This window comes from Geotrypetes seraphini, chromosome 6 (genome assembly GCF_902459505.1).
Source record: "Geotrypetes seraphini chromosome 6, aGeoSer1.1, whole genome shotgun sequence".
NCBI lineage: Eukaryota > Metazoa > Chordata > Amphibia > Gymnophiona > Dermophiidae > Geotrypetes > Geotrypetes seraphini.
The window spans coordinates 145,980,794-146,005,543 of NC_047089.1; the positions used below are offsets into that span (position 1 = coordinate 145,980,794).

General features: G+C 42.9%; 1 protein-coding gene across 4 annotated transcripts in view; it reads right to left on the reverse strand.

The window, feature by feature from the left end:
• RFX8 (RFX family member 8, lacking RFX DNA binding domain) overlaps positions 1-24,750 on the reverse strand; it is a 169,325-nt gene that overhangs the window by 33,203 nt on the left and 111,372 nt on the right. For all 4 annotated transcript variants that reach the window (XM_033947736.1, XM_033947735.1, XM_033947734.1 and 1 more), the window contains 2 exons: positions 8,715-8,828; positions 6,129-6,279 (listed from right to left, as the gene is read on the reverse strand). In XM_033947736.1, coding sequence (XP_033803627.1) covers positions 6,129-6,279; positions 8,715-8,828 — 265 coding nt within the window. The remainder of the gene's footprint in view (positions 1-6,128; positions 6,280-8,714; positions 8,829-24,750) is intronic.

Consider the following 24,750-nt stretch of genomic DNA (forward strand, 5'->3'; position numbering starts at 1 on the left):
TGCATGGAAATAGATCTTTATGCTTTACACATGGAAAATGCACAACTCATATGCACAGACTGTACATGTAATTTACATGAACTGAGAAGACATTTTGCAGGGATGGAAAGGGGTTTTTCAATTTATATATATATTTCACATTTCATTTTATTTGCTATACTGTGAATCATAAAAAAAATAATCAAGGGTAAGAGCTAACTCTTATTTTTATATAGAAAATATAGAAAATCAAAAGAAAAATCAAGGTAAAACATATGGACATTGTTTCAGAAACATGTCTATAGATAGCAAAATTTACACATGTAGATCACATAAATGTGTAAATACCAAATTCAGAAAGCCACTATTTACATATAAATATCCACATCACATAGAGACTTAAAGGGATCTTGGTTTGAGCATGGTTTGGGTGGAACTAAAATCTACATGTATATTCCCCATTTTCAAAGGTAATAGACAAATATGGGGAAAATGTCCCTTGTTGGGATTTACAACTATACCACTTACACGTGTAGGTTATTAAATGGGGTATATCATATGAAGATTATAATACTGTGTTTCCCCGAAAATAAGCCCTAGAATGATTTTCGGGGTAGGTCTTAATATAAGCCCTACCCCTGAAAATAATCCCTAGTCGCCGGCAGCAGTACTTCCCCCCTGCCCCTCCCCCCGCCGACCCTTCCATCTCTCCCTCCCATGAGACCGAAATACCTAGTAACAAATGGCATCGTCGGCAGCACAGGCTGCATCACAGCCTGCCCTGCTCATGCCCGGCTGTTCTGTGCCGCATTGCAGATGACATCATCAGTGATGCGGCAGAGGAATGCCTGGACGTGAGAAGGGCAGGCCGCGATGCAGCCTGTGCTGCCAACGCTGCAGTTTGTTTCCAGGTCTTTTGGCTTGCAATCGGGGTTCATATGGGAAGGAGAGATGAAAGGGTCAGCCGGGGGAGGGGGGTGCGGGGTGCGCAGCAGGGGGGGATGGGAGGGATAGAAAGATGCTGCACAGGGGATGGGAGGAAGGGAGGGATAGAAGCTTCAAGGGTTCTGCTGCACAAGGGATGGGAGAGAGGGATAGAAAGATACTGCACAAGGGGATGGGTGAGAAGGGAGGAAAGATGCTGCACATGTGGGGGAGAGAAGGGAAATAGGAAGAATTGGGGTGGAAGAGAGGAAGGGAGAGACAATCATTGTACATGAAAAAAATAAGACCTTCCCGAAATATAAGACTTAGTGCCTTTTTGGGCCCAAAATTAATATAAGACAGTGTCTTATTTTTGAGGAAACACGGTAGTTAGTCTAGATTATTTTCCTTAAACAACATTGTAGCATGTGTCAACAGCTGAGATTTGAGTCTCAGACATAAAAACTGGAGTTACAAGGATTGGATGTGTGTGACTAAAAACCATGAGTTTTGACTTATCTGGAATGAGTTTTAGCTTTTGATTATGCAACCAGTTTACCATTTTATTTAGATTAATATTGAGAACATCTATCTTATGCTTACTGTTGCTGTGGAGGGTGCAAGAATCTGGATATCATTCACATAAATGAATGGACTCAGGTCATGCAACTGTATAATAGTCAAAAGTAGAGACAGGAAGAGGTTAAAAAGAGTAGGGACAAGAATTGAGCCCTGAGGGACCACACAAGTTAAGGAATAGGAGCATGAAAGTTTATCTTGCCACTGAACTCTAAAGTGTCTAAGAGGTAGGAAGAGGACCATTTATAAACTGTACCAGTGATGCCTATGGACTGTGATCTTGAAAAAAGGAAGTTGTGATCAACCAGAGGGAGAATTGTTAGACATGATAGTGGTGGAGAGAAGGGAGGGAGAAAGGTTACACTGGGAGGGAGGAGAGATGACTCAAAGAAGGGAGAGATGTCAGACCACTGGAATGGGAAGGAGAGAGAGAGAGAGAGAGAGATGCCAGACCACAGAATGGAAGGGAAGGAGGGGAGACAGAGATGCCAGACAGCAGAAAGGAGAGGAGAGAGATGTTAGACCTCAGGAAGAGGGAGGGAAGGAGAGAGAGATGCCAGACCATGGGAAAGACGAGAGATTCCAGGCTATGGGAAGGAGAGGAGAAAGATGGCAGACCATATGAGGGGGGAAGGGGAAGACAGAGATGTCTGACCATGGGAGAGGGATGAGATCGTGCATAGGGATGGAGGGGAAGGGCAGACAGAGGGAGGAGATGGTGCACAGCAATGGGTGTGGCAGTGAAGAGATAAGAAGAAATGCTTCTTATGGATAGATGGGAGTAGGAGAGAAGAAAGAGGGAAGAGATGGTACACATGGATAGATGGGAAGGGAAGGCATGGAAAAGTAGATTTTGAGAAGAAAAATGGAAGAAAGTTGAATGTTAAAAGTTAATGCTAAAGATGGATGTATAGAACAAAACACAAAAAAACCCCTCTCAACAATACTGAGCAAGATTCTCAAATAATATCTTCATATAACATTTACAGGCTTTTAAATATTTAAATGTGCTCATAAACTCTTCAGCAAGGCGCCACCGCAGCGGTACAATGTCGCTGGAAAGGTACTTGAATTTTAATCATAACATATTGCATGGAGCAAGGATTCTTGCTTCTACTGGAGTGGCAAATGTTATGACTCTACAAAAGTTGTTTAACAGTAGCCCACTTATCTGAAAAGGTCAGTTCACGGCTCCAACACAGTCTGTGTTTCGCTACGCTACATCAGGAAGCTGGAAGGATAAGCTTTTTATATTGATTTTATTTGCAGTGTGCAGTGCCTGAGTCCTTTGGTCTACACACTTGATGTTAAAAAAAGACACTAAACAAAAAAGCCTTCCACTGCCTATCTAATAGCGTCACTATCATTAAATTGAAATATATTTACTTTTTGTTATAGTAAAAGTCTATTTCATTTATGTAAAAAAGTAGCTTCATTACTGTAAGTAAATGTATACTTTTGTCATTTTTGCAGTGTAGAGTTACCCAGTGTTCCCTCTAAGCGGGCGGGTGTTGTGAGCAAACTTTTTTCACCGTGAGCCAAAAATATCGGGCGCTATGAGCCAACTCGCCCGATTCTCCTCTCGCCGCCCTGCCATCTGCCGTACGCCTCTTCCGATCGTGCGCTGTGACGAGAAACGTGTGCGCTGCGATGTAATATTTTGTGCGCCAGCGCACGCCAGCGCAGCTTAGCGGGAACACTGGTTCAAATGGTTTTATTTATTTCCCCAAATTTATTTTTGTTATACGCATTGAAAATATTTGATATTGCGTTTAAATCAAAATCTCAATAAACTTGAAACGAGTGCCCGTGAGATTGTGGGAGGGTTAAATACTCAAAACTTAGAAGTTTTTGCTACGCCAGCTTTCTGGTATCTTTACATACAGTGGCGTACCTAGCATATGTAACATTCGGGGCCCATCATTTTTTGGCACCCCCCCCCATCTGTAAGAAAAACATGATTTTTAGTAACAAACCACACGTCACACATGAGTACCTAGGAAAAGGCAGCATCTTACATATTGCAGTGAGCAGTACATCAATACACCCATTGTAAAACTAAACAAGCCAGACCAGCACAGATCAATCCTACACCGTCAATCCTAACAGAAAACCATGTCTTTCGAACACACAGAACATAGAAAACACCTTCGCCTAGTAAGGAATATGTAATCACAAACTAACCCCTCCCTCTTTTACAAAACTGTAGTGTGGATTTTAGCTACGGAGGTAACAGCTCTGATGCTCATAAAATTCTGAGCATCAGAGCTGCTACCACCAAGGCTGGTGCTAAAAACGCTTCACAGTTTTGTAAAAGGGGGGATAAAATAAAAATACATAGACAAAGGTTAAATTGAACCAGCAAGAAGCTGGACTCTGCATACAATGCTTCACAGAAACAGTGACACATGTCTCCTAAAGCAATAAATAAATAGAAATTTTTTTCTACCTTTGTCTTCTGTGGTTTCTCCTTTCCTCATCTTCTTGTAACTCTCTTCCTTCCATCCACTGTCTGCCGTCTCTCTTCCCCTATATGGCATCTTCTCTCCTTCTATGCCCCTTCCAGAAACTGTATGCCTCCCCCTTCCATCTCTCCTTTCACCCCATTGGTCTGGCATCTCTCTCCTCGCCTTCCCTCTCCCACACCTCTCCTCATAGTCTGGTATCTCCCCTTCCCTGATTCTCTGGCATCTCTCTCCTTTCCTTTTCTTCCATCTTTCGCTCCCCCTCCATGCTCTCACATCTCCCCCTTCCTTTTCCCTTAGACTGGCATACCTTCCTCCTACGCTCCAAGCCCTGGCATCTCCTTTAATTCCCTCCCTCATCTTCCTTCTCCCTCCAGCTGGGTACCGCAACACTCTTCCCTGCAGCTCTGCACTTCCCCACAATTGCCATGCTTCGGTTCCTCTTCTTCCTTCCTTCCTCCCCCCCCCCCCGCGGGACCCTGCGGCACCATCAACTCTTACTCCCTCTAATGTCGGCCCTGCAGCTCCAGACTTCCTCGCACCTTCTCCCCTCCCCCTTTGGATCGCTATTATTTTAAATGTTATAGCCGCGGAGCTGTATCCATCAGTGGAGATGTCTAACCTCGGCCTGCCCCGGAACTCTTACTGCAACAGTGACTTCCTGTTCCTGCCTAGACGGGCGTCTGCTGCAGTAAGAGTTCCGGGGCAGGCCGAGGTTAGACATCTCCACTGATGGATACAGCTCCGCGGCTATAACATTTAAAATAATAGCGATCCAAAGGGGGAGGGGAGAAGGTGCGAGGAAGTCTGGAGCTGCAGGGCCGACATTAGAGGGAGTAAGAGTTGATGGTGCCGCAGGGTCCCGCGGGGGGGGGGGGGGGAGGAAGGAAGGAAGAAGAGGAACCGAAGCATGGCAATTGTGGGGAAGTGCAATCCCCCCAATGCGTCCCCTTACCTTACCGACGCGTGTGTGCGCTGTGAAGAGAAACTTTGCGCTGCGATGTAATATTTTGTGCGCGAGCGCAGGCCAACGCAGCTTAGCGGGAACACTGGTTACCAGACGTCCAGGAAATCCCAGATATGTCCTCTTTTTAGAGGATTGTCTTGGTTCTCGGACGAACCTTCCAAAACCTGGCAGTTTGTCTGGGTTTTGGAAAGCCATGAGCTCTGGCCGCGTCTGGAGAGCCTTCAACAAGCATTCACAGATAACGTCACACGCATCTGCGTATGCTGGAGGCCCTCCAGACGCAGCCTGGAGGTTGGTGAGCAGGGCCAGAGGCAGAGCAGAGTGGGTCTAGTGGCAAAACAGGGTAGGGTTGGAGGTAGAACGGAGCAGGTTAGAGATGGAACGGGGCACGGCTGGGGCAGAACTGGGTGGGCCATGTGTCTGGGTTTCTTCGTGTTCAAATATGGTAATCCTATTACAGTGTCAACAATATTAAAACAGTTTACAGAAGGAAACAGGTAGGTCCCTGCTGAGTAGTTAATGAATAAGGCTTGTGTTTTTTCAGTTTTCCCGGATTTCATGAAAATTGTGAAATGTGCTTCTTTCTATGGAAACAATTAATCTTGCATGAGACAGAATGAAACTTGCCTCAATGTGTTCAGTTTCCTGCAGATATATAGTAAGAAGACTGGAGGATTGCAATATTGCTGAACACAAACCCCACCAAGCTGATTAAACAACTGATTGACAATATAAATAATGTAGTCTTAAGAAAATGAGTGTGCGTGAACGCACGTGTCTGAAGGGAGAAAGGTGAGGAGAAAATCCTATTAGACAAAGCAGGAAATTAAAAATGATGACAAATATATCCTGTTATGAATGAAACTGCAACATTTTTTATCACTTCATCCAGAAATTGCAGGTTAATATAGATAACCATGGAATATACTGTGTGGTTCCCTTTGAAAATACCCATTTTGTTCAATAAACACGTTGCTTCTGTGAAAAAGAAAATGTAGCCTTAGTAATGAATTCCTGGTGGTGATGTATTGATATGGAATAAGAACGCCGCAACTGCTGTTCCCCTTCCCTTTTTCTAAGCTGGAGTGGGGTGTGTGTGTGTATGAGTGTCTAGCAGTGTAGATTGGAAGAATTGGAAGAATAGGCCTTTATCTGCTATCCTTTGCTATATTACCATATTGTGTATAACAATCACATGTGTTCTTGGAACATACCTTTGTTTTTAGATACTTGTATGATTGCTGGAAGCCCTTCTAAAGCTGCAAGAAGCCAGAGCTTAAATTTTTTGCTGAACAATCTCACAGTCTTCAGGTAGTGTATAGAGACATCTTCCAAAAAATCATGAAGCAGAATGTTCTCAATTTCCTGCAGTGCAGTTACAGTACAAAAGGAAAATACAACATCACAGCAATTGGAGGACCAAATAGAAATCACTAGTTTAACAAGTGCAACTCCATGCATGATTTGCAGACTGGAAACTTGTATTAGGTCTTTATTCACTATCAGCTTAATAATGTGGTGTTGGCAATTTTTTTAACACTGTGGGGGTAATAATAATAATAAAAAAAACATCTAAAAAGTGTCCTAAATGGCTACTTGGCCGATCAAAAAGCCTGATCGTCCAAGTACCCATAACCAAAGCTGGTTTTTAGACGTATCTAAAAACAGCTTAGGCCTTTCCCCTGCCTCTAGACGCACAGAGAGAAAAGAGGTGTGTTTAGAGGAGGGGAAAGTGCGGGCAGTGGGCGGGAGGTGGGCCGACCTACACCTAGGCATACAACAGGTATAACCAAAACATTTACAGGTTGCCTAGTCGGCACTTAGACCTTTTTGACTTAGACGTAGTCAAACCAGGCCTAAGTGCTGAAAAGGGGCCGCCGAGCTGATGGCCGCTGGCGCCATCAGTTCAGCAGCCCGGCAATCTACCCACCGCAATCATCGCGGCAGGAGAGATGCCTCATCTCCCCTACCGCGATGCCATCACTCCTCTACCCGAATTGCTGCGACCCGCAGCAGGAGAGATGCCCTATCTACGCTCTAGAGCCGCAAAAGATGCCTGAAATGTAGTGGGAATGGCCTAAGATTCCAATTGGCCATATAATAAGGCCCCTCTCACTGAGAAGGAGGCCTAAGACTCTGTTTGGCTCAGGTGCCTAAGGCCCCTCCTATGGGAGTTGGGGTGTGGGGGGCTGGCATCGGGGAGGGGAGGGTAGCATCAGGGAGGGGGCTTAGACTGGCTCGGTGGTGGTGGGGGGCTCAGCAGGAGTACACACACTTTTTTTTTTTAAATATGCGCAGCAGTTGTGTGTATGTAACACAAACAACAGCTGCTGTGCCCTTTAAAAAAAACAAAAAAGGAGCAATGATTCACAATTTCACAAACAGAAATAACAAAATTTGAAACAAAAATGGAATTCAAACTTGAATTTAATAATTAAATGTGCCCGCAATTTTCAGCATATCCAAAAATAATAGATTCAGTAAATAATTGAATCATCTGTGGAGAGGAGGCAGGTGATTAAAATCACAGTTCATATTGGCTGGTATGTGACACGAACACAAGATCTGAGGTTCTGCCTTCTTTCCACAGATGATTCAATTATTTACTGAATATTATTTTTGGTTATGCTGAAAATTGTGGGCACATTTAATTATTAAATTCAAGTTTTAATTCCTTTTTTTTTAAAAAGACATTTCAGCTGATCTCTGTAGTGTAGCATGCCAAATACATTTATTCTGGACTCTATGTCCTCATGGTATATGAAAAGTATTTCTCTTTTCATCTTTTCTATGAATTTTGGACAAGTTAAGGTCTCCAGTGATGACATCCTTCTATGCCATATAGGCAAAAGATTTGAAGGAAGCATTCTCTAAATACTCACGTGATTCTTCCCATGTGTGTTCGAAGTACTATGAGCTTGAAATGGAAGATGGTGTTTGCCCTTCACTTATAGAGTATTGATGCTTCACTGTAGTGTTGCTGTGGACCAGCTGAAAAGGATCTTACTATAGCATAAGGCTGCAAATATGGATTCAAGTTCCATAGGCCTCAAAAAGCCTCTCCAGATCAAAATATTACTTTGAAGCAGACTAACTGGTCTGGGAGAATCACCAACAATGGTCTCACTATTCCTTAACTGGATAACGATACATTACGAAAATAATTCTTCACATCTTATGACTGTCTAAATAGTAACTCACCTTCCTTGTGTCTCAAATATGTTTTTTTCCAAGTCCCATTTAATATCTTTATTGCCTGCCAAATCGCTCATGATTTTTTTTAGGTTACTTTTTGGAATTTTTGCCAGTAGGTACCCTACATCTCCCCCTATTTATTTTTGATGAACTCAGCCTTCTGGATTATTCTTAAAGGCATAAAAAATGAGAATATTCTTAATGAATATCTACTTTATATATGCATTTAAAGTCTGGTAATAAAAACTCATCTAACAATAACAAGTTTATAGTGAAACTCAATTTTAGTGTCTGTTAAATTAAATAGTGTTTGTTATATATTTTGTAAAGACGTGTTTACTATTCTATCAACATTACATTGATTTTGGTACCTAAGAAATATATACTTCTGTTGAAAAATAGCATAGAAAATGAAGCATTGAAAAGATGATTCATTAACTGAGATGTGAACATCAGTTCTGAGGTTAAGTGCTGACTATATGATTTGATAGTGTGTAGGCTATTGGGCTGCACTTTACATTAACTCTACACAAGCTCTAACAATTAAACTGCTGAATATACACAAGCAAATCAGCATAATTAAATGTGAAGAAATGTCCACCTGCCTTGTATAGTTGTATGTCATAGCATTTAAATAGTTGGCAAACATCTGGCAATGACATGAGAATCACAGCATCATATGACAAGGACTTCCAGAAGAAAGCAACAAGGTCTTCCACCTATTATATAAAAATCTGTCAATATATCATTTTCTTAAAGGAAGTGAGGATGGAAAAATTATGTCTTACCTAATAATTATGTTTCCTTTAGTCCTACCAGACAAATGGGTTACATCCATTCACAGCAGAAGGAGACAAAGAACAAAGTAGTTCTAAGTGAATTGCCCCTTTATGGGAATAGTACCCCTTTAAGGGAATAGTGCAGCCCTAGAATGCTCAGTATGTTGAATAGCAATAGCAATCATGATTTGTTTAAAAAAAATCTTTATTGATTTTCCAAAGCTAACAAAAATGCAGTACAGTATCTACACAAACAACATCAATCACATATGCATTTATAATCAATCAAAATCCCCACAACAAACCCCACCGTCAATACCTTGCATGAGAATGAAACCATGACAGAAATATCCCTATCCCACCCTCTCTCCCCATTATTTTTTTTTTAATTTATAAATTTAATGATTTACAATATCAAAAGATATCAAGGATAAAGGTTTCTTACAGCAATTTTTGACAATTTATACAACACAAACATTCCTTTTCAAGCCCACAAATATTGGGGAGACATGCAACTTTCCAACTAACAAAAATAAGGAAAACAAAGAATTGGTTGTTGATTCATAATGAATCTTAACCATTCAATTACTATTGGGAATCTTACATCCACCGATAACTCAGTAATGAATCATTAAAACAATAGGAAAAATCATTTCTGTTCTCGAGCTATTAGAAATTGTTGCAGTTGAACAGGATCCCAAAATGCATATTCAATGTCTTGTCATTTAACAAGACATTTGCATGGAAATTTTAGATAAAAAGATGCACCAAGAGCTAAAACTCTTGTTCTTAATTTCAAAAATTCTTTCCTACTTAGTTGCGTAGCTCTTGAGACATCAGGAAAAATTATAACCAAATCTCCACAAAATTTTGTCAACCTATTTTTAAAGTAAAGTTTCATTATTAGCATTTTATCTATCTCACTCATGCATGTTATTACCATAGTGGACCTACTCTGAATAACATCCTGAGTATCTTCCAAAAACTCTGTCAGGTTTATTTCACTTGTTACCAGATGGTCCACCTCCTGGTCGGATTGTATTTTCTTTTGCGGAATATAATAACAATTATTGATTGGGAAATTCTCCGGATTGGGTAATCCCAGTATTTCTTTAAAAAACTTCCTTAAAAAAATTTCAGGAGATAATAAGTGAGTCACTGGGAAATTAACCAAGCGTAGATTCCTCGCTCTATGCATATTTTCCAACATTTCTATTTTAGAATGTAACACTGTAGAATCCTTAACAGCAGATACTGAGACAGCTTGCAATGTATTACTTTGAGTTTCAACCACAGTTAGTCTTTTATCTAAAGAACTTAAGTTAAAATCCATATTCTCAAACTTTTGAGACACTGAATGTGATGAAAAGAATGATGAAAAGAAAGATGAAAAGAATGTGAATAGTGCACTGTTTGTTTCACTGATTCTCTGAGAAACCCTTCAACTCTAGAAATACCTAACCATAAATCTTTGAGGGTAATATCTTGTTTTTCCACTGCTAGTGGTTGATCCAGTACTACACCTGAAAATTCAAGTGGTTTAGGTATTTCAGTAAAGTCTAGTTTACGTGACTGAGTAGATGATATCACTAATTCAGTAGATATAGCGGGCATATTATTCCCGCTACCACAAAGTACTGGATGAAGGGGGGGGGGGTGTCCTTTCGAGGGGACTCAACGATGCTCCTGATATGGGAGAATTCATATCCGGTAAAGGTCGTGATGAAATTTCTGTAGAAAATGTCAAGTGTCTATCCATAGGGCCAGAAACAGCAGGCATTGAGCTCTTAGGCTTGATTTTCCTTTTACCCATAGTAACAGATTGAAGTTATATACCTGAGCTCTCGCTACCTGGCTCCTCGTTGCTCTAAGGGGCTCCCAAGGGGCGAGACCTGCCCCTTAGGGCACGTCCCTTCGGCCATGCCCTGCGGCTGCGCGGCTGTGGCCACGACCGCGGCAGCGGTAACCAATTTAAAGCAATTTAGAAGCAGGAAAGACGGACCCAATGACGTCAAGGGTCCGTCTTCCTCAGTGCCTGCCCGATTCTTCCTCCGGGCCCAGCCGCTGCTGCGGGTGCAAGGGGCAATGTTTGGGATCTCCTCCTGCGTCCCAGTAGGTAAACAAATGCAGCTCCCAAAAGACCGCGGCAGTGGTTACCAATTTAAAGCAATTCAGAAGCAGGAAAGATGGACCCAATGACGTCAAGGGTCCGTCTTCCTCAATGCCTGCCCGATTCCTCCTCCGGGCCCAGCCACTGCTGCGGGTGCACGGGGCAGTGTTCAGGATCTCCTCCTGCATCCCAGTAGGTAAACAAATGCAGCTCCCCCCTCCCCATGATTTTACTGTATGTCCATATTGCATACTCAAGAGTAAACTTCCAGTTATAATAAATACATGTACCAACAAGTGAGACACATTTAACTGACATGAAACAAACAGGAAAAGATGTAGACATTACATAACTGAAAGAAAATCAATGAAAGAGGGTTTCTGGACTGGTCTAGCAGGACTAAAGGAAATAAATTTATCAGGTAAAATAATTTTCTTTCCTTGTTGTTTATATCAGGCCAGTCCAGAAAAGTGGAACGTCGCACAGAAGTTTCCCAAAAAGAGATGGGAATAGAAAATATAGACTAAATAGAGAAGAAGCAGAAATTCTGGGAAAAATTTAGAGTACACAATTGTGTTTAAAGGATCAGGAAGCCAAGCTCCTGAACAAGCCAAAAATCAGAAAGGTGACCAAATAATATGAAGTATAATGAATTGTGGGCCGACCCAGAAAGAAATGTGATAAGGTATCAAGGATCAAATCTAGCTGGCTGAGAAAAGGCCTTAGTAAGGCAAAGACTAAGCTGAAAACAAACCATAAGAAAATAAATAAATCTGTAATTAGAAGCTACAGATATCTGGAGAATTCTATGAAGAGCAAGAGGAATCACTGTGCTTTTCCTTTCCACATCCTAAAAGAACAGTGGAAAACAGGAAAACTAGAGACTGACACTTCTTTGGATAATGAAAATAGGTTAGTAGGAAGTTATACACAGAGTGGAACATGGGATTCCCATCGTCCCCGTTCAGCTCTCTAATCAATACCTCCTTTTTCCTACTGGACATTCTTCGCCCTGTGCACCCAAGCATCATTTTAGCTTTTGTCATTGCCTTTTCAACCTGTTTGGCCATCTTAAGATCATTATACACTATCACACCCAAATCCCACGCCTCCTTTGTGCACAAAAGTTCTTCATCCCCTAAATTGTACCGTTTCCCTTGGTTTTATGCAGCTCATATGCATGGCCTTGCATTTCTTAGCATTAAATCTTAGCTGCCAAATTCCGGACCACTCTTCAAGCTTTGCTAGGTCCTTCCTCATGTTCTCCATAACATCAGGGGCATCTACCCTATTGCAGATTTTTGTATCATCCTCAAAGAGGCAAATCTTACGGAATCTATCCCCTTTCCAACTTTAGAGAGTGCCCTCTCATTCTCCCTACCTTGGAGAGGGTGAACAACCTGTCCTTATCTACTAAGTCTATTCCCTTCAGTACCTTGATTGTTTCAATCATGTCCCCTCTCAATCTTCTCTGTTCGAGGGAGAAAAGTCCTAGTTTCCCTAATCTTTCACTGTACGGCAACTCCTCCAGCCCCTTAATCATTTTAGTCGCTCTTCTCTGGACCCTTTCGAGTAGTACCGTGTCCTTCTTCATGTACAGCGACCAGTGCTGGACGCAGTACTCAAGGTGAGGGTGCACCATGGCCCGGTACAGCAGCATGATAACCTTCTCCGATCTGTTCGTGAACCCCTTCTTTATCATCCTAGCATTCTGTTTGCCCTTTTCGCCGCCGCCACACATTGCATGGACGGCTTCATCGACTTGTCGATTAGAACTCCCAAGTCTCTTTCCTGGGAGGTCTCTCCAAGTACCACCCCAGACATCCTGTATTCGTGCATGAACCCTCATGATGAAGCCTCCTCTTATTCCTATACTTCCTCTCCTATGCCTCTTCACCCTCACAGCCTTACACAACATATCTCCCAACAATAACCCCAATCCCCCATGGAACTACAAGCAATGAAGAGCCAGTCCACCAGAAACTCAAAACCAATTGACGGAATACATTGGACAACCTCAGCATATCTTTCCCATACTCTGGAACAAACACAATCACAACAATCTCCGAAAACAAACGAATCCTAAACCCCTCAACAACCCACTACCTACAAAATAATCAACAAAACCTAATGAAATCACCTTCCCTTGCATATATGTTAACGCTCGATCAGTGGTAAACAAGTTTTTCATCCTAAATGATCTAATCACATCCAATGACACTGCTCTGACATTCATCACAGAAACATGGCTGAAAGACCTCGAAAGCCCTGAACTCTCATACCTCTGCCCACAGGGTCACAACATTCTTCATCTTCCCAGAAAGCTCAAACGAGGAGGCGGCCTGGCAATAATCTACATACACAATTGCCTAGTCAGACTCAAGCTCCCAACTCGACCTAGAATATATCACCTGCAAGCTCGGAAGCAAGCACAACCTCGCACACAAGAACGTCAGAATCCTCCTACTCTACAGACCCCCTAGCACTAATTCAGACTCCATCACAAAAATGATGGAAATAATAACAAACCTCACTTGCCATGACAAACTAATCATACTCAGTGACATCAACCTACCCCTTGAATCTGCAGAAAATAAAGAAGTCACTAAACTCAAGTCTCTACTTGAGGACTGCCATATCATAATCATACCCTCAGGCCCCACCCATGAAAAAGGCCATACCCTAGACCTGTTTGCATCCTCTACCCCTAACCTAGTCAATAGGGCCAAATGGTCCCCTGTCCCATGGACAGATCACTTTCTCCTAGAATTCTTCCTAACCCTAACTGACACAGACCTGAACTCCAAAGCCACTAAAGACACAAGATTAGTCCGCAGGAAAACAAGACCTGATTTCTTCTGGAATATAGGGCTCCTTTTACGAAGCCACTTTTAATCACATGCTACCCCATGCTAGCCAAAAAAACACCGCCTGCTCAAGAGGAGGCGGTAGCGGCTAGTGCAGCCGGCAGTTTAGCGCGCGCTATTATGCATGTTAAACCGCTACCGCGGCTTCGTAAAAGGAGTCCTTAGTATCAAAATCACTCCCTCCCCCCACGAATAACAGCACCTCAATGATAACCAACTGGAACAAAATCATAGCCAAAGCCCTAGATACTGTATCCCCCCTACACCCATGCATAATAAAATCAAACCGAACTTCGCCCTGGTTTACGGACTCCTTAGACTAGACAAGCAACTGCTGTATGCAGAAGACTAGAGAGGAAATGGAGGAAAAATAAGACACCAGAACACAGAACACAATTGAGAGCAACCATAAATAAATAGGACAATATATATGAAACAAAGAAAAACTACTACGCAAGTAAAATAGGAGGCAATACAACTGACAGCAAAAAACTGATTCGCCTAGTTCGACAACTGACATCCCACCCAAACCAAGAATCTGCAACCTTCTCTAATAAAATCTCAGCCCATGAGCTAGCAGATTTCTTCTCAACAAAGTCAAGTTGGTCCAATCGGAAGTTGCTAAGTTAGCCACAACAAACACTTTCCAACACAACTATATGAAATACACTGAACCCATAAAAGCAGACCAGATCTGGTCTTCATTCACTAACATTTCCATCCCTGATACCAATAAACTAATATCAAAGCTAGCCTTACGAAGCAGCCCCGTAGACCACTGTTCTTCAACTGCCGGTCCGCAGGAAATTTCTGCCGGTCCGTGCAGGGCCGGAAAGATTAAGGTGACCATAGGTCCCGTTTTCAGACCTCTTGTCCCGTTGTCCCCACACACAGCTTTGGGACAGCGTCCCGAAGATGTGCTCAGGGACAACGGGACAGGCGATCATTTCCTGTCCCTACCTGTCGCTGGCCCGGAACATCCTCTCTGACGTCAGAATTGACGTCGGAAAGAAGACTTCCTGTTGGCTTTAGCAGTAGCAACAGCAGGGCGGTAAGATAGCAGCCGACCTGGGGAAAGGAAGGAGGGAGGCTTTTTTTTTTTTTTTGCACAACAGGGAGGGAAGGAGGTAGGCAGGCAAGCAGGCTGGCTTTGGCCAGGGAGGGAGGGAGAGAGGTAGACAGGCAGGCAGGCTGCCTTTGGCCAGGGAGGTAGACAGGCAGGCAGGCTGGCTTTGGGGGTGGGGGGTGGGACAAAGTCTGGAAGGCAGTGAGAGGGACTTAGGAAGGAGGCACTGGGGGCACTAAAGACATGGGAAGGATGCACTGGGGGCACTAAAGACAGGAAGGGGCACTAAGGACATGGGAAGGAGGCACTGGGGGCACTAAAGACATGGGAAGGAGGCACTAGGGGCACTAAAGACAGGAAGGGGCACTAAGGACATGGGAAGGAGGCACTGGGGGCACTAAAGACATGGGAAGGAGGCACTGGGGGCACTAAAGACATAGGAAGGAAAGAGGGAGGGAATAGAAAGGGACAATTCTTGGGCCTGAATGCAGAAAGAAAGAAATAAAAGAAAGGATACACAGACAAAAGGAAATGCAACCAGAGACTCATGAAATCACCAGACAGCAAAGGTAGGAAAAATGATTTTATTTTCAATTTAATGATCAAAATGTGTCAGTTTTGAGAATTTACATCTGTCTATATTTTGCACTATTTGTCTATTTTTCTATAATTACTGAGGTGACCAAGCTCGTGGAGATGGAGCGGAAATGGGGTTTTTAAATTTTAGTCCTAGTAGTTTGCCGGTCCACAAAATAATTATTTTATTTCTGCCGGTCCATGGGTGTAAAAAGGTTGAAAAACACTGCCCTAGACAACTGTCCTCGATATCTTCATTCTGCAGCTCCGCATCATATCATTAGCTGGCTCACCAACCTGCTAAATAGCTCCCTGAACCAAGGGCATCTACCCAAATAAATGGGTAAAATAGTCTTAACCCCTATACCGAAAACAGCCCAAGCAGACCTCTCCATAGCATCTAACTACAGAATGATTGCTGGCATTCCGATCTTCACTAAAATCCTTGAGTCCCATGTCAGCAAGCAGCTAGCCTCATACATAGAGCAACACTCCTGCCTTCATACATCCCAATACGGCTTCCGAAAAAGCACAGCACCAAGCTTCTCATTATCACTCTAATCAAAATCAAACAGTTGCTAAGCTTGGGTCATCAGGCAATACTGCTCCAATTTGATATCTCCTCAGCCTTCGACTCAGTGGACCACCAATTACTCCTAACCAAACTCTCAGAAATCGGAATAACAGGGACTGTACTGAAATGGTTCGCTGACTTCCTACAAAATCGCAAATACTTGGTCAAAAGGCAAGAATCATACTCCAACTCTTGAAAGGCATTCTATGGCATCCCACAAGGCTCCCCATTATCCCCAATCTATCCCCAGTCCTATTTAATTTATTCAAGAGCTCGCTGGAACACATTAAAATGGAAGACAAAACTGTATTATCTTATGCTGACGACATCTTCCTCCTCATCCCCATAACCAATAACCATCCTAATATTGCTGAAAAAAAATCTCAAACAATATAGATAAATTTCATACCTGTGCAATGAACAACAAGCTGAAACTGAACGCCACTATGACCAAAGCCATTGGTTTCCGCACCGCACAACAGAATGTTATATCTAACCTCACTCTTTCATCAGGCATCACTCTCATAATGGAAAAATCCACCAAGATACTATGCTGCATCTTAGATGACACTTAAATTTCCAACCTTCAGAAAAAGACCATCTACACTATGCGTCAACTGCACCTCACAAGACCATACTTCCACCCACACCACTTTGCTCTGATAGTTCAGATGATGGTCTTACCTCAACTAGACTATTGCAACTCTGCCTACCTCTGCATCAATACTACTCATCCACAAACTGCAACTCATCCAGAACACAGCCATCAGACTAATCTACAAATTAAAGAAATTTGATTCAATCACAACCTTCATCAGGCAACTACATTGGCTCCCAATATCATCCCGAATAATTTTCAAATTGTCATGTATCCTACACCAGATTCTATACGGAAACTCAGCCGCCCCTCTCATCCAACTATTCTGTACTGTCTGGTTGACATCAAAAAGAATCCTTAACAGAATCCAACTAAACCTGCCATCCACAAAATACCTCCATTACAATCGAATCTTCCACTCTATGCTAACTTATCTGGGTGTAAAAACCTGGAATAATCTACCAGAAGCTATCAGGAAAGAACATAAGAAATGGCTTCACCGAATCAGACCTTAGGTCCATCTAGTCCGGCGACCCGCACACGCGAAGGCTAAGCTAGGTGCTCCCTGATGAAGACCCTGTTTTACCCGTATCCCTCAATGTGATTTGCAAGAAGGTGTGCATCCAACTTGCTCTTGAATCCCAGAATGGTGGTTTCCGTCACAACCTCCTCCGGGAGAGCATTCCAAGCTTCCACCACTCGTTGTGTGAAACAGAACTTCCTGACATTTATCCTGGGCCTGTTGCCCCTCAATTTTAGTCCATGACTTCTTGTCCGAGTCACATTTGACAACGTGAATAACGGTGTTTCTTGCTCTATCCTGATGACCCTAAAGGAGCAAAAGACCAATCATCCAATTACAGTCCCATTGCCTCAATACCATTGTACATCAAACTGATGGAAGGTCTCGTAGCAAAAACTTTAGCCTCTTACCTAGAGAATCACAACATACTCCACCCCACACAATCGGGATTCAGAGCCAAATACAGCATGGAGACACTACTAGGAACACTAATGGACACTGCAAGACAACACCTCTGTACAGGCAAGAAAATCCTGCTGATACAACTAGTCCTTTCTGCAGCCTTCGACTTGGTAGACCACGACATGCTTCTACAAACTCTCGATTCAATAGGAATCTCAGGCAAAGTACTTGCATGGTTCAAAGGATTCCTACAATCAAGAACTTACAGAGTCAAAACAATGCAAGAAAAATCAGAACCATGGTCCAACCCTTGCGGAGTTCCCCAAGGATCACCCCTATCACCTACACTATTCAATATATACATAGCCTCCCTCAGCTACTACCTAGATAATCATGGCATAATTTCATACAGCTACGCAGATGACATCACTATTCTCCTACCCTTCGACCAACCAGAACCCATCATGACAAGCATAATACATTGTCCTACCCTTCGACCAACCAGAACCCGTCATGATAAGCACAATACACAAAACTCTCGATTCAGTTGCAATTTGGATGACAGAGCACAAATTAAAACTTAACACTGACAAAACAAATTTCATCCTACTAGAAAACAACAAAACTCCAACATTAACTAATCTTGTAATAAACTCGATCTCATACCCAATACAACCTACACTAAAATTGCTAGGAGTCACAATTGACAGAGGCTGCACCATGCAACCCCAAATTAACAAAATAATAAAGGCATCGTTCATGACCATGAGAAATCTAAGAAAAATCCAAACATTCTTCGAAAAGAAGCAATTTCTACTATTGGTACAATCTCTTATCCTTGGGATGATAAACTACTGCAACATACTATACCTACCTTGTCCTGCGACCATGATGAAGCAATTGCAGACAATACAAAATACAGCCCTGAGACTTGTCTATTTCCTAAAAAATATGATCATATCACAGAGGCATACCATGACTCGCACTGGCTTCCAATAGAAGCGAGAGTGCACTTCAAATTCTACTGCTTACTTTACAAGGCTCTCAACGGAGAAAGCCCAACCTACTGGAATAACTACTAAATCAATCCTCCTCAACCAGACACAGAAGATCCCACTCACTATTCACTCACCCATCATCCAAAGATGTCAAACGAAAAAAACTTTATGATAACCTAATAGCCTCCAAAGCAGCTAAACTGGACAGACAAATCACCACTCTGTTATCTTCGACTACAGACTACAAAGTCTTCAGGAGAGACATTAAAACCATACTCTTCAAAAAACACATAAAACCTATCCAGCACAACCAATCCCAACCCAATATCCAACACTCTATTTACCCTTAGATCTCTCTAATACTCTTTTATCTACCAAATGTTATCTAAAACCCATAATTTCACCCTATTCTTATCTCCTAAAGACCTCCACTTCCCTTTGGTAACTCTTTACCCAATATATATTACCTTAAAAATTCTATGTCATCGCTTATTCTATTCCATCAAATTTTGAATGTAATTTTGTTTTAGTTTGAATGTAATCCGCTTTGAAACGCAAGGTAATGGCGGAATAGAAATCACTAATGTATTTTGTCGAATCCTTTTATAATTTTAAAAGTCTCTATCATATCCCCTCGCAGTCTTCTCTTCCCCAGGGTGAACAAGCCCAGTTTTCCGAGGCGTTCTTTGTAGCTCAAATTCTCCATACCCTTTACTACCTTCATGGCTCGCCTCTGCACCCTCTCCAGCAGGGTTATATCCTTCTTTAGGTAGGGAGACCAGTGTTGGATACAGTACTCCAAGTGTGGTCTGACCATTGCTCTGTAAAGCGGCATTATGACGTCCGCCGATCTACTTGTGATTCCTTTCTTTATCATGCCCAACATCCTGTTTGCTTTCTTTGCTGCCACTGCGCATTGAGCCGACAGCTTCAGGGTCCTGTCTATCAGTACTCCCAGGTCCCTTTCTTGTTCGCTCTTGCCCAATGTCACACCTAACATTTTATATTCATGTTCCTTATTTTTCCTGCCCAGGTGCATCACTTTGCATTTTTCTATATTAAACTTCATCTGCCACTTTTCCGCCCATTTCTCTAGCCAGTTCAAATCTCTCTGGAGTTCTTTGCTGTCCATGTGTGACCCAACTGTCCGACATAGTTTAGTGTCATCTGCAAACTTGATTATATTACTTGTTGTTTCCTTTTCCAGGTCATTTATGAACATATTGAATAAGATGGGCCCAAGAACTGAGCCCTGGGGCATATCGCTTGTCACCTTTTCCCAATCCTAGAACTTCCCATTTATGCTTACTCTCTGCAATCTGTTCTCCAGCCATTTGCCTATCCATTTTAGTATATCCCCTTCTATTCCATGGCTTTGTAGTTTCCTCAGAAGCCTAGCGTGTGGAACCTTGTCGAACGCTTTCTGGAAGTCCAAGTATATTATATCCACCAGATCTCTGCTGTCCATATGTTTGCTCACCTTCTCAAAAAACTGAAGTAAATTCGTCAAACATGACTTCCCCTTCCTGAAGCCGTGTTGACTTGCTCTCATCAGGTTGTGATTTTCCAGGTGTTACACTATGCTATCCTTGATTAGTGCTTCAACCATCTTCCCAGGCACCGACGTAAGACTCACAGGTCTATAGTTGCCTAGTTCTCCTCTCGATCCTTTTTTGAAGATTGGGATTACATTTGCTATTTTCCAGTCGTCTGGTATTTGCCCGCATCTAATTGACAAATTAGCTAGGGATTGTAATAGCTCTCCGATTTCTACCTTAAGTTCCTTTAGCACTCTCGGGTGTATTCCATCTGGTCCAGGGGATTTGTCACTTCTTAGTTTGTCGATCTGATAGTATATCATGTCCAAGTCCACATTCACTGTGGTGAGGCTTTCCTCAATTCCTCCCTTGAATACTTTCCCTGTTTCGGGCATTGATGCAGTGTCCTCCTTGGTAAAGACAGATGCAAAGAATGAGTTTAGCCTATCTGCAATCTGTTTGTCTTCCTTGATGCACCCTTTTCTTCCTTGGTTGTCGAGAGGGCCCACTGCCTCCTTTGCTGTTTTTTTCCCTTTTATGTATCTAAAAAAGGGCTTGAAGTTTTTGGCTTCTTGCACTATCTTTTCCTCATAGACCTTTTTGGCGTTGCTTACCGCCTTGTGACACTTCTTCTGGTCGACCTTGTGATTGTTCCATGCCTCTGTTGTTCGTTCGCATTTCCATTTTTTAAAAGAGTTCCTCTTTTCCCTTATTGCATCCCTCACTCCTTTGGTTAGCCAAGCTGGTTCTCTTTTGTTCCTATTATTCCTTCCTTTGGTTATCTGCGGAATGTAGAGATTCTGCGCTTCGGTGATGGTATTTTTTAGTAGGGACCATGCTTGATCGACCGTTTTGATTTCGACTATCCTTTTCTTAAGCCGTTTTTTAACCATGGCTCTCATGCTGTCATAACTCCCTTTTCTGAAGTTAAAGGTTGTGGTTTGGGTCTTGGTTCGTTTCTCCTTCCCGATACCAATTTTAAAATTGATCATGTTGTGATCGCTCGTCCCCAGCGGAACCGTGACTTCCACATCTGTTGTCCTTTCAGTTATGCCATTTAGGACTAAGTCCAAGGATGCGGTTCCTCTTGTCAGTTCTCCCACCATTTATTCTAGGAAGCAGTCCCCTATTATTTCCAGGAACTTTGTTTCCCTGCCGCATTTTGAGGTTCCCAGGTTCCAGTTTATCCCCTGAAAGTTGAAGTCTCCCATGATCGTTACGTTACGTGTTCTACATTCATGGTTGATTTCCTCTATCATTTCTGTGTCTGCTTCTTCCGTCTGTGCTGGGGGTCGATAGTAGAGGCCAATTTTAGTATCTGTTTCATTCTGTCTAGGAATCTTTATCCATAGGGACTCCAGTTTTTCTTTTCCTTCCATCTTCCCTTCACTGATAGATTCTACTCCTTCTTGGACATACAGGGCAATACCTCCCCCTTTTTACCCTATTCTATCCTTTCTGTATAGTTTGTATCCCTGCAGTATTGTGTCCCATTCATTTTCCTCGTACCACCATGTTTCTGTTATTCCAATGACATCTAGTTCTTCTCGTCTTGCTAGTGCTTCCAGTTCCCCCATTTTGTTTCTCAAACTTCTGGCATTCGTGTACATACATTTGAGCTTCCTTTGTACTACCTTCTTGGACTTTTTAGTTTTCACAATCCTTTTTGTATCTATTTGCGCTCTTTCTCTGTCACTTTCGATTACAACATGCTGTTTCCCTTTTTCTGAGCAGTTGTTCGTAGTTCCTTCTTTGGGATCAGCTGATGCCCGGGCCATCGACTGGTTGTTGATTGTTGGCTCCAGGGCCGCCATCAGAAATTTCTGGGCCCCTTACTGAGCAATCCTATTGGGCCCCCCACGCACCCCTTCCCCCCCTTCTTCCATGGGCAGAATACACACATACTTTTCTCTGTCGCCGCACTCTTTGACCAAAAGATTTGTAAGCCTGCAACCACGTCAAGGTAGACTCTTTCAGCAGGGCCCTAACCTAACCTAAACTAAACTAATCTATACCTATCTATTCTAAACAAACTAACATATGTCTAATACTGAACTAATAACAAACTAACAAACATCTGCATAATAAATAACTAATAAATAATAGTGCTAGTAGCTATAATTCACTTTTGAATGTAAAATCTCAGTTAAGGATTTCTTTTGACCTTTGTAGGCCAGAAGTAGATCACAATTGCACAATATTTTTTGTAACAAGTATTAAATGTGTTTTTATAAATACTGTAAGCTTAATAAATATATCAGAAAAAACTACACATCTGAGCGCATATCTGAACATACACATCTGTATGATCCCATCCTCCTCTGCTTGCCTATAGCTGCATCATGCATGTTAAAAATGTACGATATGTTGATATGTGCACCTTCCTTCCTTCCCATCCATCCTCCTCAGCCTGTCCTTACACATCCATAGCTGCATGTTAATGATGATGTATATGTTATGATGTTAAATAAGTGCATATGAGCACATCATTAACATGCAGCTATGGATGAATATAAAAAAGAAACAATATTCTGTACAATTGCCAATTTATAAATCAGCGTCTTCTCCCCATTCTCTCTTCCCCATTTCCCTTCAGCGTCCTCAGCCCACTCTCTCTCCACTTTCCTTCAGCACACCGCACATAAAAACAAGCAAGTAATTTATATCATTTTCATTCTATTCATTCATAGAAATTAAAGTCTAAATAATGCCAGTCACATAACAAAACATGATTTTACAAAAAAAATTCCCTGCACAGTCAAGCCTTCAAGGATTACTAGATGTCTTTCAGCAGTTCACCTCCCTCCCTCCCCCTTACCTTTGTGGCCAAGTCAAAATGATCTACCAACAATAAAATTTTAAAAACACAAAGCACGCTGTATGCAGAGAAAATGTTAATTATCATTTATATTCCGCGGGTTTTCAAAGAGGTCAAGGCAGATGACTTTATGCAATGTCACCTCAGTAACAACTATACAAAAATAGACAAATATTCCCCCTCCCTTTTTACTAAAACGCGATAGCGGTTTTTAGCGCAGGGAGCTGCGCTGAATGCCCCACGCTGCTCTCAACGCTCATAGACTCCCTGTGCTAAAAAACGCTATTGCGGTTTAGTAAAAGGGGGCCATAGTGCAAAATATAGACAGCATATATAAATTCTCAAAGCAGACACATTTTGATCACTAAATTGAAAATAAAACCATTTTCCCTACCTTTGGTAATTTCATCAGTCTCTGGTTGCACTTTATTCTTCTGACTGTGCATCCAATATTTCTTCCCTTCTTTCAGCCTCCTGTATGCTTCCTCTCCTCCAGACCTCATTCCCTCCCCAAACTTTTTCTTTGTTTCACCCTGCCCCTTCTTTCTTTTTCTCTCTCTCCATACCCCCTTTCTTTCTGTATGTCTGTTTTTCTCTCTCTCACCCTGCCCCCTTCTTTCTCTCTCCACACCCTCTTTTGTTCTGTATGTCTGTCTTTCTCTCTCTCTCTTTCCGTGCCCCATTTTTCTTTGTTTCACCCTGCCCCCTTTCTTTCTTTCTGGCTTCCTGTCCCCCCTTTTTTTCTCCCTGCCCTCCCCTATGCCACCACCATTGGGAAAATGCTGCCACCGCCACTGGGGAATAGGCTGCCACTGCCGCCATCGGGAACAGCCAGCGCTGAGTTCGCCCTGCTTCTCTTCCCCGCGGGGCCGACCAACTCTCGCCACCCGACGTCAATTCTAACGTCGGAGAGGACGTTCTAGGCCAGCCAGGCAGCGATTGGCTGGCCCAGAACGTCCTCTCCGATGTCAGAATTGACGTGAGTGGCGAGAGTTGGCCGGCCCCACAGGGAAAAGCAGGGAGAACTTGGCGCCAGCCTGTTCCCGATGGCGGCGGTGGCACTCAAGTGACTAAAGAGCCGCAGTTTGTCGGCCTAGGGAGAACACTGGAAGGTGGCCAGCTGTGCACCCCCTTGGGACGTAAACCCAGGGCGGGGCGGACCGCCCCCCCCACCCTGGTATGCCACTTTCTGTACATCACTCCCTCCCTATGACCAAAAATTCTCCTTTTTTCTGTTCCCGTGTACACAACCATCTCTTTCCCTCCCTTCCTCTCTCCCAAGTCCATGCCTTCTGTGTCCAAAAACTCATTCCCTCCCCCACCTCAGTATCTCTTTCCCTCCCTTCCTCTCTCCCAAGTCCATGCCTTCTGTGTCCAAAAACCCATTCTCTCCCCCACCTCAGCATCTCTTTCCCTCCCTTCCTCTCTCCCAAGTCCATGCCTTCTGTGTCCAAAAACCCATTCTCTCCCCCACCTCAGCATCTCTTTCCCTCCCTTCCTCTCTCCCAAGTCCATGCCTTCTGTGTCCAAAAACTCATTCCCTCCCCCACCTCAGTATCTCATTCCCTCCCTTCCTCTCTCCCAAGTCCATGCCTTCTGTGTCCAAAAACCCATTCTCTCCCCCACCTCAGCATCTCTTTCCCTCCCTTCCTCTCTCCCAAGTTCATGCCTTGTGTCCAAAAACCCATTCTCTCCCCCACCTCAGCATCTCTTTCCCTCCCTTCCTCTCTCCCAAGTTCATGCCTTGTGTCCAAAACGCACTCCCTCCCCCCTTTTGTGTTCCGCGTTTGCC